At 39.6% G+C, this 20,111-nt stretch overlaps 1 protein-coding gene across 2 annotated transcripts in view; it reads left to right on the top strand.

Annotated features, from left to right (window-relative positions):
* sh3pxd2aa (SH3 and PX domains 2Aa) overlaps positions 1–20,111 on the top strand; it is a 136,837-nt gene that overhangs the window by 66,158 nt on the left and 50,568 nt on the right. The window contains exons 6-7 of one of the 2 annotated variants that reach the window (XM_034221813.1): positions 3,490–3,515; positions 16,699–16,743. In XM_034221813.1, coding sequence (XP_034077704.1) covers positions 3,490–3,515; positions 16,699–16,743 — 71 coding nt within the window. The remainder of the gene's footprint in view (positions 1–3,489; positions 3,516–16,698; positions 16,744–20,111) is intronic. The other variant, XM_034221814.1, reaches the window with a different exon arrangement.

The following is a 20,111-nucleotide window of genomic DNA, read 5'->3' as shown; positions in this document are numbered from 1 at the left end:
AACTACCTCTGCAGTTTGGCTGATGGAGGGGCCATCCTTTTACACATTTGGTCACTTTTTTTCTTATTGGTTACCTGTCATGTATATACTTTGTGTAAGCTTGTTTCTTAATTTGAACCAGATGTGAACCATTTCTTTAAATAGAGTGAACATGTATTTCTGTGTCAGGACTTGGGGTTTATTAAGCTGCCCAGTGCAGAGCTGGTTTTTAAGGTTCTTAAGGCTATTGCTACTGGCCTCTTGACCCTGCTGACCTGAATTTCTGCTTCCCAGTTAAGTCCTACAAACAGTGCTCCAGTAAGTGTATGCTCGTATTTAATGTTGGCAAATGAATAACCCGGAATAGAGGAAATGAACAGGAGTTTTCCTTTCCGAGCAAGCTTCAATGTTTGAGGAATGTTCCAAAATTAGGCATCCAATTCCCAAAATAACTATTCATCTTATTACATGAAAGCAATACTTACTTTGGAATGAAATGTAGTACCTAATTTTAGCATACCTAAATCATGACGATGCGTTTGATTGAGCTAGCAAAAGATCGAGGGTGGGTAAGAGAAGAGTACTGGGCAAATGGAAATGTGAACACAGCTATTAACATTTCCTGGAAATGTAAAACATTCCCTACGCCGAACAGAGGATATCTCGGCATATTGAACGCCAGTGCTGCAAGCGTAGAGGGAAAAAGGGCAAACATCCTGGCAATACCCAGCCGACTTTGAGACTTCGTCTGTCCATGGAATTCTTTCCATTAAGACACTGCAGCATTTTGCCATTCAATTAAATCTATTATACCCAAGTTCCCATCAGCAAAAACACGTGGGTTTGCTATCCTGGCTCCAAGATGGTGGAATGAGCTCCCCATTGACATCAGGACAGCAGAAAGCTTACACATCTTCCGGGGCAGACTGAAAACTCATCTCTTTCGACTCCACTTCGAGCAATAGAATTACTAACAAAAAAATTACTAACAAAGCACTTATATACTAACAAAGGACTGGCTTATCTAAAGCTAGTTGAGTAGCAGTTGAAATGTTTGGCTCTATGAAACCTGATGTACTTATATGATTCTGTTTTCTTCAAGTTTGTGTCTTCCTGGTCGAATGCACTTATTGTAAGTCGCTTTGGATAAAAGCGTCAGCTAAATGCAATGTAATGTAAAATTAACCATCGTGTGTGGCTTGAGATTGCTGGGATGAGGGTAGGGGGGTCAAGTCCCGCTCTCTCTGTGCCCCACTTTGGTGACAATGAAGCACACAGTGATGGTGGTGGAGATGTCGGTATAAAGGCTTTATTCATCTGCTGTGACTGGTCACAAAGAGGCAGATACATCAGATCACAGGATTCTGGATGAAGGGATGGAGGAAGAGCGAGTCAGGACAAGCATAGTGACACTCGAGAATTTCGATCTGGTGTATTTGAAATGAGACATTGCCTTGATACTCATGCATGTGTCATGAGTACCCTTCTATTTTTTCCTTACTCCGAGTTCTTGGAGTCATAGCGAGAGCCAAGAGGAGGTTTTCATTAACCTCCAGCAGAGAGAGGGCACCATCTTGACTTGCTGCCCTCCTGGTGCTGTATTATAATGTTCTGGGCCTATTTGCTCTGCATCATGCCTGACAAGATGAGAACTCTCTTATTAGTGAAATGGGCTGCTTTACAGGTGCTTGCCGGGTCAACTGTTCCAACCAGCGACGCGTTTAGCTGGGTAGTTGATGGTGAACATTGAAGGAACATCCACGATCAATCCCACATTGGCCATGTTATTTTGTTGGACGAGATATTGCTGTGTTATTGCCGTTTGGAGACCATTTAAGTACAATAATGCAATGATAATATAGTAGCACAACAATGCCGGTTCACCCTTTGAAAGAGTATAAGAATGATTCCATTATGTTTAGAAATTGGAATGTGTTTGTTAAAAACATATTTAAATACCATAAATAACTGAAAGCAAATAAAATTAGGCCACATGTATGAGTCATTGCTTTGTTATCAGCTTTAATTTAACTCTAAATACATTATTGCTTAGATTTTTGTTTTTATTTAATTGTATTACTTATTTGTTTTATCTAACATTTTTTATTTAAGTTTGATCTTTTTTCTGGTTTCCTATGTTTTGATTTACCTATGCTAAATGAACAAATATGAGTTTATATTCTGAAAGTGCATCTCTTTAAGGAAATTAGCTGATACATAAAAAGAAAAGTAAAATAAGACCACACAACCATAACCGTTAAAATTGACTCTCAGGTGCTCTTTTTTAGACATTGGTATCATATGTAGAGTCAATCACTCGTTAATGGGAATTTACTGCAAATCCAGATTATTTATGGTTACGAATACTGTTAAGGAAAATATCTTTGTATTTGCTAAAATAATTGACATAATGACATCAACACTTTTAAAGCTTAAACCTAAAAGGTTCCCTTCTTGGTTTTAGGTAAACGCTAACGGGTTTAACACCATTATGCGTACACCTATCACTGCCACACATCCCTCTGCTATCCTGGATGTACCGGTAGACCCCAGATGCAGGGCTGGAACTCCTCTTGAAATGAGAGTCATGTTCCTATTAGTCATCCACAGAACACTTCACCTTACAGCTCTTATGTTTCTGGGTTGATAGCACTGCCTATATGGTGGTTATTTATAAACGACTGCAGATAAGTGGCATTGAGCTTTTCACTGCAGCATCATGCTTTAGTTTTTTGTCTGATTTTCAACCGTACTGCAGAACCATGACGTGGCAAGAGTTGAGGTTAGATGAGGGTTTCTGATTAGACCTGGGAAAAGGACACATTATTCCTGAGCAGCACAGGAGAAAAGGACAGGAAGAGTCAGGGAGGAAAGGAAAGGGAGGGATCATAAGGAGTGACGATGGACACAATGTCAGGTTTGCATTTCTATAAATAGCTCACTGTCTCTACCTGATCTCTCCTTCGCGATCTTTTTTAACTCAATTGTCATGCTGCCAGAGTCCAGAAAGTCACTATTGACAAGGGGACCTCACACACAATGCTGCCCCCCCCCCCTCCCATCTATAGCTTAACCTTGTAGCATAATCCCATTCAAATCTATTAAGCAAGGCATCTTAAACTGATCCTCCCTCTTCCAAATGTGGGGAGAAGTCGCCTTCTCTGACAGGGTGAGGGAGGGAGGGAGTATAGGAAGAGGATGGTGGTGCCGCTGCCGAGTCACATGACCAATTTCTGTCTGTTGCAGGGAGCACGGGCAGCTGGCCAAAGTCATTCCTCCCTCTCCCTCCATCCTTCACTCTCCGCCTCTCTCCCTCAAACACATGCGTTTGTTAGCGGGCTAAAGCCGATTGCATGAATGTGTTTTTTTCTTCTTCGCGAGTGCAGTTGCCAGCTTTTGCCGTTTCAGGACCGTCAGAATCCACATGCGTTGAACGCATGCTTTTTTGTTGTTGCTAGACCGGCATCTGCTGTCACTAACTATGTCCCTCTTGTGTTGCTTCTCCTTCAGGGACTATGGCTCCAAGCGCAAGTCAGGTAAGTCACCTGTTTTTCCTTCTCTATCCATTCCAAAAGATCATTCTCTCTTTCAACTTGTTGCTCCTCTCCTTGAGATCTGAGAGGGTTGTGATTCTGCATGACGTATGACTCTCTCTGCGTCTTGTCTGTTATCCATGTGATGCCAGTGTGTGGTGTGTTTACTTGTCCCGCTGCAGGACGCTGACTTGCTGTCGGCTGTGTTTTGGGGTGGGTTCAAAGAGCTGTCAATCCCCCTCCTTCTGGCTGTAGATTTGCAATCCAGGGTGAGGTTTCAGAACTGCCTGGGGATGTCAAAATATAGTTATTTTTGTTAAGAGAGACCATATTTAGGTGGCAGTTTGGACATTTGACAGATTGTTTACCACTTCAGCTGAAGTCCTAATCTGACCAATGTTTAGTATTCCTAATAATTCAATAAGAACACATGATTGAACCAGGGATACTTTTGAAGGTATGTGCCTGTAAGGGGCTTTGGACTTATCCTGATCTGTGTGGTCTAAGTCCCTGGGTCTTAGGAGGTAAACAAAGCTGAAATACTTCCATTTGGTGCCACAATTGCAATTCAGTAGAATAAAAAGTAAAAACATCCAACCATGAACATGGTCACCGACATGTTCAAATGTTTCCAACATTTGAATTAGCAGAACTCGCCACGATATTGATTTTCATCAACTCATTAGCCATCTTAGCAAATGTATGGCTCTTAGAGGGTTTAGCTACAGAATAGCTGCTTAACAAAAGCAACATGTGAGTCACTAATGCATGCATCTTGGAACCCTGTGTGCTTATGGCCTGGTAGGAAATATCAGTCATACATATTATGAATTATTGAAGAGAAAATAGAGGAAATAGCTTGTGGTTGAATGGAAAATATGATCATCTTGCTACCTATGCCCTACAAGATTGTCTTGATATTATAATAGCTTTAAGGTTGTTTATTGGAATGAAAATATCTTGAAATAGCTTTTGATTAAGTGTAGGCGTACAGCAATGCAAAATGTAATAGAGTGGTGCAGTGACGAGTCCTAAAACCCGGAAGTGAGTTAGCATTTTACCACTACCGGTTCCCTCGTCTCAGAGCCAATGGGATGTTGGAAAATAGCTGGAAATAAGGTCTGTGGTTGAGACACATTTAAGAGACAGATCACATTTTGTTCTACGACATTAAATACATCAGCAGTGACCCCACTGGTGATTTCTGAAGAGTTGACGTGTCTGAAAAACGATGGTTGTTAACAAGTGGCTGAAAAGGACTACAGAAGTTGTCGAGGCCGTTGTACGTCATTACACCGAATACGTAAACACTCCCGCTAAGTTTGTTTCCCCCTGTTCTGCTTGAAAGCAAGTACCTGCCTCCTGCAAACTGTTCAAACAAACGCTTCAACTTGTACAATTTTGAATCTGTATTTTTGAATATGGATCTTAAGTTGGCGTGACGTTGAAGCAGCGACCCTGCTGTAGCTCGTTTATAGCATAACGTTAGCATTTTGCTTCTGGCGATTAGATATATGATTAAAAAATTATAAAAGTAGAGTAGACATGTGGAGATTATCCGGCTGAACAGAACGTGCATTTATCAAACAGGTTATTTTTCCACAGACATTATTTCGAGATATTTTCCAAAACCCTCTGGAGAAATCCCATTGCTTTTAAAAAAGAGAAAAAGCATTTGAGCTCCATACTGTTTCAGAAATAATCCTTGATGTGGTTTAGAACAGGATGGCGTTTTATCACAGCAGAATTTAACTGTATCTCTTTTCTTTTGTTTCAAGCTAAGGACACACAATCCGCGTTTCTCTAACAGGGCTGCAAAAGAGGGGTATGAGCAGTATGAGGCATGCAGTGGTGACTGGTCATTAGGGGCAGCCCCACCTAGTGTCAGCAGAAAGTATTAAAATAATAATTAAATTACATTTTTTGGGTATCCTTTTGTTGAACTGTCTGTTTCAAATTAATCGAAGCATCAGACAAAAAAAGCTTTTGAAAATAATATAATATTTTGATTTAGGTCAAAATATAATATTTGTAAACCTGAAGAGTCAGTGCCTCACCAGCCATGAACCTCACTGCACATCACTGCAGAAGCTTATATATGAACATCTACGTTCTTTGTGCCCCACCACTTTTGTACATATAAAAATGCCCCTGCAGGCATGGCTACAATGGGTGATCTGTTTGGTATTTTAAGCAAAAGACTTCACAGACATGTTTTGTATGGCCCTACAATATATGTTTCCAATATAGCATAATAGGTCCACTTTTAGCCATTCGGCGTGGCAACAGGTTGTCTATTTTTAAACCTTTGAACAGTTACATAAAATCTACATTATTTCTATGGGTGGAAACTGTAGGAACATTTATATTGAGAGAAAAATGAAGTGCACCTATCTTGGTTTGATTCTTGTAAAGAGACTAAATTGGTGTTATTATCAACATTATTACAGAACAAATCTACATAAACTGAATCTCATCTTTAGGTTTTATATATGTATACGTGTGACTGTTACATAAAATAAATCAAACCATATATGTATCCTAAAGGAAAGATAAGTGTATGTATTTATGGTGTTTCTTTTGTGCTGTCATCCCTCAGATGCTTTTGAACGCTTCCTGCTGAAAGTGTTTAGTAACCATTACAACCCTTTCAGCTTCCGCTATTCACAGAGAACCCACTAGCTGTGGCAGCATCTGTTCATTTGTTTCTATATAATCATACCCATTAGCATCTTCTTTTTCTTTTCACTTGTCACTGTGGTTCATACTTTGGTTTCAAAAGGTCTATTTTAAGAAATGGTTCAACATATTGCTTATTTGCAGTGGGGAACAGATAACATGGTACTGTTTAAAGTGAAATAAAACATCCACCACCTCTAAAGCTGACAAATGTACATTATCTTGTTCTAAGGGAAAGTGTATTTCAATTTATTTTTAAATATTTTTAAGGGGGAGTTAAGTGTTGTAACTTAACTTCAAAAAGCTTTGATGGTGAGCAGGTTCTTCAGTCTAGTCTTGTTGTCATGGTGAGGATCAGGGACGTGCACAGACATTTGGAGGGGCTATTGCTCTATACTGGAAAAAGGGCCTCCCCCCCCCCCCCCCTTGTTTTTAATGTAAAAGGTTCATGAAATAAAATGGGCTGGCTGTGGCTCAGTGGGTAGTGTGCTGGACTTCGAATCTGGGGATTGCAAGTTTGAGTCCCACTGCAGTCGTTGTGTCCCTTCACCCAAAATTGCTCCTGTGGGGATTGTCCACAGTACTGCATAATAATAATAATAATAATAGTAATAATAATAATAGTAAGTCACTATGGATAAAAGTGTCTAACAAATGACATGTAATGTAATAAAAGCACAACACTGTCATTGCAAGCGACACTCAGTTGACTTTCATGTCCAACTGCTACATTTGTTGTTCAGGCCCATTTTGTGGAGTCCATATCTCATTAAAATATCTAATGTTAGTAACTATTAAAGAAAGATGGGGACAATCCTGTTTTAATGTAGTTTGACCATTGTAACTGCTGGGCAGACATAGGCTACTGATAAAATAGGGCTTCTAACTAATTACCTTAAATAAACTCACTAATTAATTAAACCAGTTCAATACGCATTATTCTTATCATTCTTTATGAGCGCAGTAACCTTAAGGTATCTAATTACTTATTTATTTAGTATTCCATAACTTAATAACAGAGATGGTCAAATTAAAGTAGAGACATAGCAGAAATCCTACAATGAAGCGGGCAGTGAAGTGTTCTCCCGTGAGAGGGCGATCAAGAGAAGAGAGAGAGCGGCCCCTTTGAGGGAGTTTACAGAGCAGAGTAAAAGACACAGAAAGACAGAAGCACAATAACAAGTATATTTAGGTGTTTTTTTTGTAAATAACCGACGGTGTCAAGAGGTAGTAAAGTCCCCTGGTTTGTCCCCTATACTCTAACGCCATTTGGTGTGATCACCATAGCCATATGAGGCCGGACTCGGAGGGCTTTCCTTTGCTTTCAGCTGTCAGATTGTAAACAAAGTCACATGACTGGGGGCAGATGAAAGCGCTGACAAGTTGTGTTTTTATCGCAGTGAGACACTACAATACTAAATGTGGGCTTATCATGTTGATTCGGCCACAATAGACAAACAAAAAAACTCTCCCTCTCTCCAGAGGGGCAGGTCAGATAAAAATGGCAAACGGGCTGTTGCCCGGGCAACATTAGCCCATACCTGTGCACGTCACTGGTGAGGATGCCATGGTGTCATTGCATAGAAGTACTTGGCGGATTGGTTAACTGCTGTGTGTCCCTTAATATAGCACGATGTGTCTATTAACACGTCTGTATAAATGTAACTAATTAGACACATCACATGAGCTTCAGAGGTGCTGGTAGGCATTATGTTAAGCTTTCGGCCCTGTGTCAACAAAGTGTCTTTTTTGTGTGTGTTTTTTCAATTGTCTCCAATGAGGAGTGACACGTGGCATTTCAAAGCTCTGCACATGTTTGTGTGGCCGCTTTGGCCAAAACAAGGATTTCATCTCATTTTGACAGTGATGTGATGAAATCCTTGTCTTTCAGATGGAAACTATCATAACAAAGCTCATTTGTTTGAGCAGATTAGTTGGGCAGACATGGGATGATGCTGCCTTGTTGTATAGTGTTGTGGCTTTATTGCCTAACGTGCATCGTCATCCTCGCTCTATGGCTTTCAGACTGAGCAGTGAAGCTCATTCATACCAAGTGTGAGATCAAGCATCTTCCGGTTGGTGTTCATGGTGGAAAAATAATTTCAACTAATATATAGTAGCACAAAGTAAAGGCAAGGAGGATTGAGGGGATGGATGCTAGTCTGTTTTATAAAATTGGTGATACCTTGTCTTTATGCTAAACTAGGCTAATCACCTCCAGACTCCAGCTTTATTCTAACTAGACGCACATTTTGTCTATAAAGATCTGTCAGAGAGAAAGTGTACTTTGTTGAACTGTTTCTTTAAAAAGTGGTTTTATTATTATGTCAGTTCGGCCAAGATGACTATTGCTGCTTTCAACATCGGCCCTGCTGTTTTTCTGTTAAATTCAAACACATTTAGTTGTTGCTGCTGGAAAAACTAATGCATCATTTCCACTGCATTTTTCTGAGGAAACAGAGGATGTTTGGAACATGTAAACTGGCTTGTTGACTCAATATTGTGTAATATCAAGATTCACATCAGGCAACTGTTTTTATATTCCAAGACAATGTGACTAGGCTGCACAATTAATCAAAATCAACTATTTGTAATGTCCAAATCGCTGAGAACAATAGTAATTAAAGACATATTTGTGAAAATATAGCTCTGAATTAAGTACAGTTGTGCTGCATACTGTAGATATCCCAACCTACACACTTCTATAGACTTAGTCAAATATCCTTGTTTTGGTATAAAATCACACTCATCATTTTTTAAATAATAATATGAATAGTGTTTCTTTCCCTACAATATCGCAAATCATATCGCAATTGCAATACCAGTCACTATAATAAAAAAAACATTTGTTTCCCCATCCCTAAATATAGTAACACTTTTTTGAAAGGGCAGTTCATCTAATATTTAAAAATAATTGTCCCCCCAAGAGTTTGTTTTTTCTTTGCAGCCTCCTAAAATAAAGCTAACACTTATCAGTGGGGTTACATAGATGTCAGACAATCTTTTTTGCCTAACATGGGGTCATGGTAGTATAGGGAGTTTCAGGGTCACGGTTTGGACTCCCCCCTTCGTCCAGATGGAGCGTGTACTCCTCCATATGAGAGCCGCATTGAGAGGGGGCGGATCACGGGGAGGGGGAGGGGGGGTGCTGTTTGGGCTGCAGAGGCTGCGGGGGTGAGCGACTGTCAGAAAGGCGCTAGTTTGTTTACGTGGCGCAATGGATAAGATTTCAGACTGACGTATTTACATGGAGGTGGGCTGTGTCTTAATGTGTGTGTGTTTTTACAAGTGCAGTAAGTGGAAAGTGTCAGTCACCATGGTTAATTATTGTATTTATTTATTTAATCTTTAAGAAATGATATGTCTACAGCATAGTCAAAAAAAGAATATACATAAGAGGTGAAAAAAACAATGTATTGCCGTTAACAGATAGTGGATACATCATTATTTCTCATCATTTGTCATACCTAACCAGAGGTTGTGTTGTTTTTCCCATCTGTCTTCACAGATATTATTATTACACAGATATTACACATATATTATTATTACACAGATATTACACATATATTATTATTACAGATATATTACACAGATATTATTATTACAGATATATTGTATTACATTTACAAGATCCTTCCTTTTTAAGTTAATGAAGTTATTATCTTCAAACCAATTCCTTTTGATTTCTTTAATTATTGCTACTATCGTTATAAAAAAGACAATATTCATTTTTTTCTGGTGTTTTAAGTAGTAGGTTAATGGGTTTTTATTTCGTGAAAAAACACAAATAGTTGACGGTTCTTTTTTAGATATTCCCAGAAGTCGCCAAATATATGACTATGGGTTGCCCTTTGCTCACCGCATTCCCTCTAGCTTTTTGTAGTTACATTTCCTTTGAATTACCATGAATTTGGGGTGTCTTATTTAATTAGAATCTTGCGTGTGTGTTTTTACACATCTGTTAAGCTGTCCATGCTAATCAGTATCTTTTTTTAGCATCAGGAGCTCCTCTATCCATAGACACATGTATTTGACACTTACCTGCCTCCATATAACAAGCCATGAGAATAAAACCCTCCTGTGTTGACTTTTACACATTTACCATCCAATTGAGCATTTCATTGTAGTAATAAAAATGTCAGCCCATTCTTATCACATCATTATAATGAAGCGTGAGTATTGATTTAGGCTGAAAAAATTACTATTGTTTTTCCAAGCATTATAGCCGCTAGACAAAGTAATCTCTATATGGCAGAGGAGGGAGACTTCTTCACTGGGGGGTGACGGTGTTGCATCTGTGGCCGCTCCATTAAATCTAAAGGGGAGATGTGAATAGGGGACAATATACAACACCATTCAATCTCCCCAGTCGTTGACTCACATCAAGATAAATACTTTTTGTTTGTGATAGTATGTTTAACTATTTAAATTAGGCATCATTTTACATGTGCTTATTAGCATACATTTCTGCAACATACATCGGAAAATTGGATAAATAATTTGCAATGTGTTTCTGTTTGTTCACATCATAGAATCAAAGGATTTAGGTGAGGGGATTTGGGATATATTTTTGTGTCACTGTCAACAGCTATAACAAAAAATAAATGTTTCACCTTGTTTTAAAGAATAACATTTGATATAAATCAGACTATGAGTGATATATGAACAACGCCCTCTCTAAAACCCTTCAATGAAGATAGAAATTAAACTAGAAAGGTTTCTGTAATTGTAATGCTACCGAAGTGGAGATTTCTGTATGATTATGAGAAAAAACATCATATAATGTAGGCTAATGTGAACATTCCATACATTTTTACAAGATGCTGGAAGTGAATAGGTTAAAAACTATTGACTAATACTGTATAATTCACGATGACAGTAACCCATTTCAATACTTACAGTAAGAACTTTTTAATTTATGACAAATCTTTTCCAAAATGTAATATTAAAATATGGTGAATTTTGGAGAAACCCAAAGACACAAATGGACAAAATTAGTCAAATAAACACCTATCTCAAAATGTTAAATTAATTGAAATTGCTTTAGGGTCTCTCATTAAAACAAAAATAAGTGAGTGAAGCATAGAGCAAGACAACAGGGAGAAAAGAGAGTGAAAAGAGACGGATGACCTGTAAAGTGATTTGACCATGTCACTCCTAGCATGCTACGGGAGCTGTTTGTCACTGCTAACGGCTACATTTAGCATTGTGTCAGGGCTAAAGCAGGGCTCTTCATTGCTCCCTGGCTACTCTGTTTGCACACAAATGTCATTTGTCACCACAAACGTCAATGTGTCACAGTCACGGATGAACTTTCTGTTGTTCTCCCGTCCTCTAGCTAAACACTGTATCAATACTAGTTAGCTCCTGCCTGTGGTTTGACATTGTTAGCGTCTGTGTCACTTTCAGTCGCTGCACTTTTTCACAAGGGTCCATCGATACTGGTTAGCTGTAATTTGTTATTGGTCGCCTTTGTCTTGGTGTCAGGTGACAAGAGTTTATCATTTAAACTCCTGACTGTGTTGTGGCAGCGGCTACAGTTAGCTTTGGGTATGCTAACCAGCTAGCGCCATCATGAGGCTGCAGGTTCAGGCTGTTTTCTTAGAATGTACTGTTTTAAGTCCCCTTTAGTTGTTATGTTTTTGTAGAGAAGACTGAGGGGTACAGAGTGAGTACATAGTGTTGATACTAACTGCCTTACATGTTTATGTGTAATTTAGAGCTTCAGTGACATCATTTGTTCCTCTATCTTCACTTATCCCCACTTTTAGCCTTGCCTTTCATTCTCTTTATTTCTCACACCTTGTAAAAACACCCTCATGGCAGCCCAAAGCAAACATATTTTCTCTCTTTTACTACTTAGATGTTTTCAAAGTTGTGTAGTCCAGTTGTTAGTAAGGGAGTTTATTTAGCCACACTAGCAATGTAGCTTTATCAAAGGCAATATCAGTTTGTCTGTCTGTTTGCAGAAATGCACGGTCCCCAGAGGATGAAACTTCCTGAGATTTTTCACATCTAATCAGGTCAAAATTGTACGTTTACCAATACTTTTATTAAGTTTACGAACAAATGTGTGCATAATGAATGCCATAGGCCTATGGCTTTTCACGCTAATTTGTATGTCATGGCAGTAAGAAAATGATAGCATGCTTACATACTGAACTAAGAGGATGGTCACCAATTAATGATTATAGCTTGACTGTTACTGAATATTCAGCAGTATAACACATTTGAAAAAAACAAAACAACTACAAATCTTGATTAAGATCCTTTGTATTTGTTTGTTTTAAGAATTGTGACCAAGAGGCATCATGAGACTGGATATTGTACACCAGGGGTGCCCAACCTTTTTTGAACCGAGAGCTACTTTTAAAGTTGCTAGTCTGCCGAGATCTACCAGTCCAAATAGAGAGGCGTAGCCATTACTGACAGCCTACTACCAGGTAAATACACACTTCTACTTGTATAAAACTGACCTTTGTACGATGAATACTTCATAAAACACTGCAGATCCTTTATCTTACCTCTTTCTAATCTACACACATACAAGTATTGAACTGAAGTTACACAACAGTGTTGTTATAAGTGGGTAATGTATTCAAGAAACATTGAACAGTGCTGCCACATATGACACAGGAAAAAAAGAAAAGACTCTGAACCCTTTCTTTGCCATTATATAAAAATAGTGTTGCTACAAAAGTATAAATGAGGCTTACTAATAAGACAACTCAGATCTGAAGCTACACAGGAATATGCTGCAACAGTGCAATAAAAAAGACAACATTAATAGAATCAAACCCTTTTTTGTTGCATTTTAGTAGATTATAAAAATAAATGCCTTTAAAATAGGATGCAAGCAACACTAGTTTCTTAACCTGAATTGATAATAGACTATAATCAATTTAAGTTTGCATTCTTATACCATTTTGTACAATAATTATAATGAATAAGTTCAAACAAACTCAAACGTACAGCTGATTAATAACGGTATCTAACTTGAGTTTTTATCATATCAAAAACCTGTTGAAATGCTTCTGTTATTTTTATTACGCATCGGCAGCCTCCAGGAATGCTTCTTTCACAACTTCGCCGTCTTTGAAAGACTTCATGTGTTTCGCAAGAACGTGACAGACACGATAAGATGCTCTGGTAGCAGCAGCCTTGCTCTTGTTGTTGGGCCTGGTGAAAATGGACTGCTGTGCATTTAGCTGTCCTTTCAGGCCCCTCCCCTTTTGGAGCGTAGGGCAGAATTAGGAGGGAATTCCGTCTCGTAGCGTTTGTGCACTGTTTTGAAATGCCGCTCCTACATTACCCTTCTTCGATAAAGCCACGCTCGCATTGCAGATGAGACAGATGCACTTTGAATTGGAATAGATACAAAAATAATCATCCTCCCACTCGGAGTGAAAATGATATATGTTTTGCTTCTGCCATAATTGCGGTCTTGTGTGTGTGCGGACTGTCACTCCTGTTGACACGGACAACGTTAGCGAACTAGTGCACTGCCCACTGCTCACCAGCCACGCCCCGACACATGGGGTCACGCCGGCCAATCACAAAGCTTTGATGCGTTCAAGTGCATTATTCTGGCACAGGAAGATTATGTTGCAGGACATTAACGATAAAACAGAATATTGTTGTTCTATTTTTAGACACATCTCACGATCGACTGGGAATCTCCCCGCGATCGACCGGTCGATCGCGATCGACTGGTTGGGCACCCCTGTTGTACACCCTCTGGTGGACCATAGTGTCACGTTTCTGCAGCTTCTTGGTAATTTATTTGGCCGACATACACACTGACATAATGTACCTGCCAATTTAGTAGCATGGCTGATACATTTGTCAAACTTTAAACAAAAACCTGCTAAACATTTTCACATTTTCATGTTGTAAGCATTTACATTTCCACACACTGGCTGTAGATTATTGTTTATTGTTGTTCCTCAAAGCATTCCCCTTAAAATACTAATGTGTGCGCACAAAATAGTTATTAATACTTCATTTGTTTGCACTGGGGATCATTACAGGTGTTGCTTTATATAGAAATGTGTAATTGTGGCTTCTTTGATGTCCCTTAAATTGACTTAGTGAAGGCATATTGCTGCCATCCACAGGAGAGAAGGTTGGGCATAAATTAATTATTTTGAGTACAATTTTGTCATTTTAAGCCTTGGAATATGTATACAAGGAAACAGAGTGGTTTACCAGGCTTTAGAGATTCTACAAGTTCAAAGTCAGGGAAACATCAACAGTGTGTTTGGAAGCACTTCAACAAAACCAGGGAGTGTATCTTCAATGTTTCAGCTAGTTTGTTTGATCTCCAAAGCTGCAGAAATACCATAAAGTTTTTTAATTATGCGGATCAGTTTGAACAGACAGATATCTTTAAAATCCTCAGGCTGCTGGTCTTAGCTTGTTGATGGACTGTAGTTGTTGGATGTGTGCGATGATCACAGCAACAGGAACTTTTCTTTCAAAACACAATCTACTAATCCACTCAACCGAAAAAACAAGATGGATGGCTAATAAGGCCCTCCAATCCAAATATAAAAGAATTACTTGAGAGAGTCCATTTTTCACCATCCCTAGGCCCTCAATTGCGGGGTAATGGAGACATTTGGGGTCAGGATTCTAGGAAAATTACCCACAGCAGGAAAAGGACAGAGAAAACACTGCTGATTCTGCTGCTTTATGGCGTCATCACCCAAACCTGAAAGGAATTAAGCATCTGTATGTGTGTCTAGTTGTATGGAGGGGGTTAGCATGGAGGGCCCAGAGCTGAGTTAATATCAATCAGATGTTGAACGCTTCACTGAGAGTGGCCTGGTGGGTAATAATCACGGTAGGGTGTTAGTGAGCGGGGTTTGACCCTGGCTGACCTGGGACCAGCCTGTATCGCTCCCTCAGGGGCCAACATCAATCCAGCAAAGCTCCTGAGGCTCTGGTGGATAGCAAGAGGGGATTTGGCTTTTATTATCTCACGTGAGCCAACGGAGAGGCGCTGTCGGCCTCACAACAGGGGCAGCGCTCGCCAGGATCATGGAGTATCAAAACTGGGTCTCTTCAAAAGATGAGTTGATTATTTAGAAACCCACCCTGTTTTCACATTGTTAAATGTTGAGCATTTTCCAGGGGTTTCAATGTTTTTCATGGATCCTAGAGTGATAAAACTAGGAGTACTTTTTCAATGCTCCTCATTGCAGTTATAATGTGTTTAGCCTGCCTGCCTCCGGAGCATCCAGTTTAAAGTTTGGTTGAAAGAGAACCTCCCATTTTGCTTGTTTTTGGTAGAAAAGTCCATATGCTGTAGATCTAAGAACATGTAAGGTCAGCTTATTTTTCTCCTATGCTAAAATATATTTGCTGTTTTCCAATTAAAAGCTCTTCAAACAAGATTGGTTACATCCAAATAAGTGAAGTGCTATGCAAAAAGATGATATTAAAAAGGCACTATTCTGCTTTTAGGAATGTCTCTTTCCTGTAGTGTGATAGGTGTGCTTGTAAATGGTCTGCAAAGGCTGAATCTAAAAGTTCCCCCCCTGCCTGAATCGCTTCCATAGTGTATGTAACACTTGCGCTTCTATTGGCTAGTGCTTTGTAGCACATTGTATGTGAAAGGCTACGGAGCAAGACATATCTTAGTGGGTGACCAATCACAACAGAGCAGGTCAGCTACTCAATCAGAGCAGACTGAAATACTTTTTTTTAACATTAAAGCATTTTAACATGTCAAAGTCGAGGCACAAAACACAAATATGAACCTGAACATTTGTATAATATGTCCTATTAAAGTCCAGATGAATGATGATAACAGACATTTCTCTAATGTTGTGGAGGACATTCCTTCTTGTTCTCAGTGACCTGTCCTGTTCCAGTTCTTTCATATTGTTGTGACCTGTTTCTTTGTGTCTGTTGAACTGCTGCAGCTCAAACGCTGGCTCACTTCCACACAATAAAATATTATTTGGATCTCAAATCATTCTTCCAATCGCGGCTTCCTTTAGATACACCAGGGTAGCTTTACTTTCTGCACTCCAGTCTTGTCCCTGTCTTCTCTGATGCATGGCGTTTAATTTCCTGGTTGGGGCCTGAGAGGTTTTTTTGGAGAAGGGGGGCTGCGGGGTCGGGAATGACTTAAGAAGTAGCTGACGCCCGTCTCAGACATTCCAGGAGGTCCAGATAGAGGGATGGAAGAAACAGAGAAAGATATGAAGAGGTGGAGGAAAGGGGACCATGGGAAGGGTGGAGCAAGCGTCTGAAGGAGGGAGGGTCTGAGTTGTTACCAAAACATTGGCCAGTCTCTTGCCCTCAGATGCACTTTATTGTCTTCAGCATGAAGCAAACAGGGAGCCAGGACTTTGAAGAATAAACTTTGGATCCAAGTTATCCGTATCATTTGTGTTCAGTAGATGTCATGAAGGTCTGCTTCACCATACTGTGGCTTCTGCATGCTGTCAAACTGAATAATCTCTCTGCTTCTCTCCTTCCTTCTCTCCGTCTGCAGTATGGATGTACGGCTTTACAGACAGCCCGAGGAAAGAGGCCTCAGGTAGCCTTGTGTGTCTATGTCAACATGTTGAATAAGCATGCACCACTGTGAGAGCGGCAGCTGCATCCCCTTATGCTTTTTTTTTGTTTATTTCATTTCACACTTCATTTTTTCTCTCGACATCTGCTTTGAATGCGCTGTCCTGAGCCTCTCCTTCCACCCTTCTGCTTGCATCCAGCCTCTCTCTGCAGTCTATCCATCCATCCTGCAGAGCTGCTTGACCAACAACAGCTGGGCACGGTGCCAGAGGGCCGGAACATGAACTTTAGTTCTGCATGTGGCAAAGCGCCTTGGATTGAAATGAGGTGTCAAGTCTGGTTCTTTACATTTGTCTGCATCAGTGCCTGTGACCTCATTCAACTGTGGTTGTACAGTATAGGAATGATGGGTCGAGAGCAAAGAATCGTCCCTGTTGCAAATAGATGTCCTAGGGAATGACTTTTTTTTCTCTGTCCTATAAACGACAAAAATACGATCGCCCATCTGGTGAATATTTAACCAATGTTCTTCAAGACGCTTAACTGTGATTGAGGCTAAGCTGTATTTGAGACGGACACACATATTGTTTCCTTATATTACAGGGGGTCCGCGGGGTCTTAACAAGTATTAAAAGTTGATCAATCAATTTAGCGAAAATGAAGGCTATTAAAAAGTATTAAACGGCATTTTCCAAGGTATTACATGTTGTAGCTTGTTTTCAATAAGTATATAAATTGTCCAAAGAGGTTGTATTCTAAAGTCTGCCTGAATGTAATCATTGCGTAGGTGTGTAGTGGGATTCTGTGTAGTTTATTTATGGCATCCCGTTGGATTTGATGTCATCTGAACAGGACATCGCACGCTCACTGCTTGATAGCGCGCGAAGGTCCGTTTAAGCCGGTTGTTAAACAACATCGTTATGGGGAAATGCAAGTCTGCGTCCAAATGGTTGGAAGATAAGGAGGAAGGACAATCAATACTTTATATAGTCAATGTGAGGTAAAGTGTGTCGCCAATGTAACCGGTTAGAACTCCAAGTGGCGATGAGGTCTAAAATGTATGGAAAGGGTCTTAAAAAAGGTCTTAAAAGGGATTACATTTGACTTCAGGATTCCTGCGTATACCCTGTGTTAGAGCTATCAGCGTGTCAATACTATTTAGGAATAACAAAGTGAAATCCCTTTTGAATGGAAATGACCATATTTCAAGAACTTGGAGGAAACAACTCCCCTGACATCAACAAGAAATCTTGTGCCATAAAAGTATTGGAATATGGAAAAGTGGTATGTAACAGGTCTTTAGGATTCATGCTATTTCTCAACAAGGCGTGGTTGCCATTACAACAGTGTAAAGTGTTTAAGTCGCTGGATCTGTGCTGCTTTATTACCTCAGGCTGACTTTGATTGCTCCCTCTACATAGGCTGCTTACGTTCTCCACAACATGTTTCTTTTCTTTATTCCGCCTCCGGGGAGGATGCTAAAGAAAGACAGGGATGAATGCCCAGCCTGAGCCAGTGGGGAGCTGAAGTTATGATCTTTCCCTGCCTGTTTATTTGAGTAACAACATGGAGGGATGCTTAATTGTGTTTTAAGTACTGCGCAAAAGCTTCAACTATTCTCCCAGGCTGCCTAAATACATGCATTGCAACCTGTTTCATGCAACTATAACATTGCCTCTGTGAACATATAGCACACACTTGACTTTATATTGATTCTTAGCAAGACATTTTCCTTTAGATTTGTATGGAAAGTGGCATCTAACCTGCAGGATGTGCACAGCTTAACACATACAATTCATGTTCAAGGTCCAATACCATTGACAATATGACAAAGAGGCTGACGGCAGAGAATTCTCATCTCAGATGCAGTCGATAGTGGGAATATGGAGAAACTTGCTGACAAAGAATGCTCCATACTTTTATTATCAGTCGTAGTAATTAGCCAGCGTTCCTATTTTCGCTCATCAAAGACTCCACGTGAGTTCGGTTTTGTGTCATTGCTGGTGCTGCTGACAGGCCTTCTTGTCTTCTCTTTTTTAACATTAGGTGAAGAATCTTCCATATCTATTTGCCAACATGTGTCTTTTTATGTCTGATAGCTATCTAGCAAGCAAGGACTTCTTTTATTATAGGATTATTGTGCTGTGCAGGACTTTTTAACACAGCCGAAGTTAAAGTAGACAGAGTTAAACATGATTTTTCTTTCTTTCGGGGGATACATGAGATTTGCTGAAGGAAGGAATGGGTTAATGATAGGAAGCAAAGGGAAAAAATCTAGCCTGAGTCTACATAAAGTTCGTAACAACTTAATAAACAGTAGTTTATCCGTCTAGCAAACACTTCCACCTATAGTGCAGGAATGATGGTTCCACACCAGGTCTTGTGGTCTGGAGCCTGGGTGTTTTTCTCCAAGTTACAGCACATTCTGTTTCTGATTCAACCTTTTAATTACTGAGCTTTAGAGGCCCTCGAAGGCCTTTTTATGTTGCTCAAATGTGGTTCACAGTTTTCCCTTTAGATTAAATGCTAATTCGATATTTTTCACTTACATAGATGAACACATGAGTGATTCCTTTCAAAAAAGTAACTTTAATTATTTTTTAAATAATACATTTAATGTAAAGACATTTCAGTTGATCTTGCTCCAACTTTTGTCCAATCTTGGTAATTTTGTTGTGTAGACCCTCAAAAAGTGTTTGAAAACAATCTATGACATACATTAACGTGGTGGGACACTACACTTCTGAATCATGAAACACTTTTTTCTAGTAAGGAATATGTTTTGTGTAGTGCGAGGTAAATGAGGTGTTACAGACTGCTTTATTTTCCTATTCTATTGGTCAACGTCCATTATAAAACGGACAAGTCAAATCAAGCAATCTGATTGGTTCTTAGCCGTGATATACTGAGCGTATACCACGGGTAGAATTGTAAGTTACTTTTCACAACAAGTCAGTATCCCTCCGCGTCTGAGAAAAACAGTATACCGTTGGGCTGAAAAGCAAACTGCCTGCAGTTTGCTTTTCAGACTGGAACAAGAAAGCAGCGGAGAAGTAACGGGGCAGAAACCCTCCTTGTTACGCAGCGGTCCAGACATAGACATCAAACGGCGACACATATTCAGTGTGCAGTTCCTTTGGCATTAGGGCAGGGATATCTAGATACTTTCCAAGGTTTGACATAATGAATTGAGCTACTTTTAAAGCAAGCAGCGATGTTTTCAAATCTGTAATCAAAGAGGTCCGCAAAAACACTATCGACCAATCAGATTGCTTGATTTGACTTGTCAGTTTTATAAATATAAATATATTTACGTGAGCTATTGCTTAAATATTCAATAAAGCCATTCAAACTTCTGCATGTGCCCAGTTGTGGAGAGGCCATATTCAA

Source organism: Gymnodraco acuticeps, unplaced genomic scaffold (assembly GCF_902827175.1).
Source record: "Gymnodraco acuticeps unplaced genomic scaffold, fGymAcu1.1, whole genome shotgun sequence".
Taxonomy (NCBI): Eukaryota; Metazoa; Chordata; class Actinopteri; order Perciformes; family Bathydraconidae; genus Gymnodraco; species Gymnodraco acuticeps.
The sequence above is the reverse complement of the archived record's forward strand: the minus strand, read 5'-3'. Positions and strand labels throughout refer to the sequence as shown.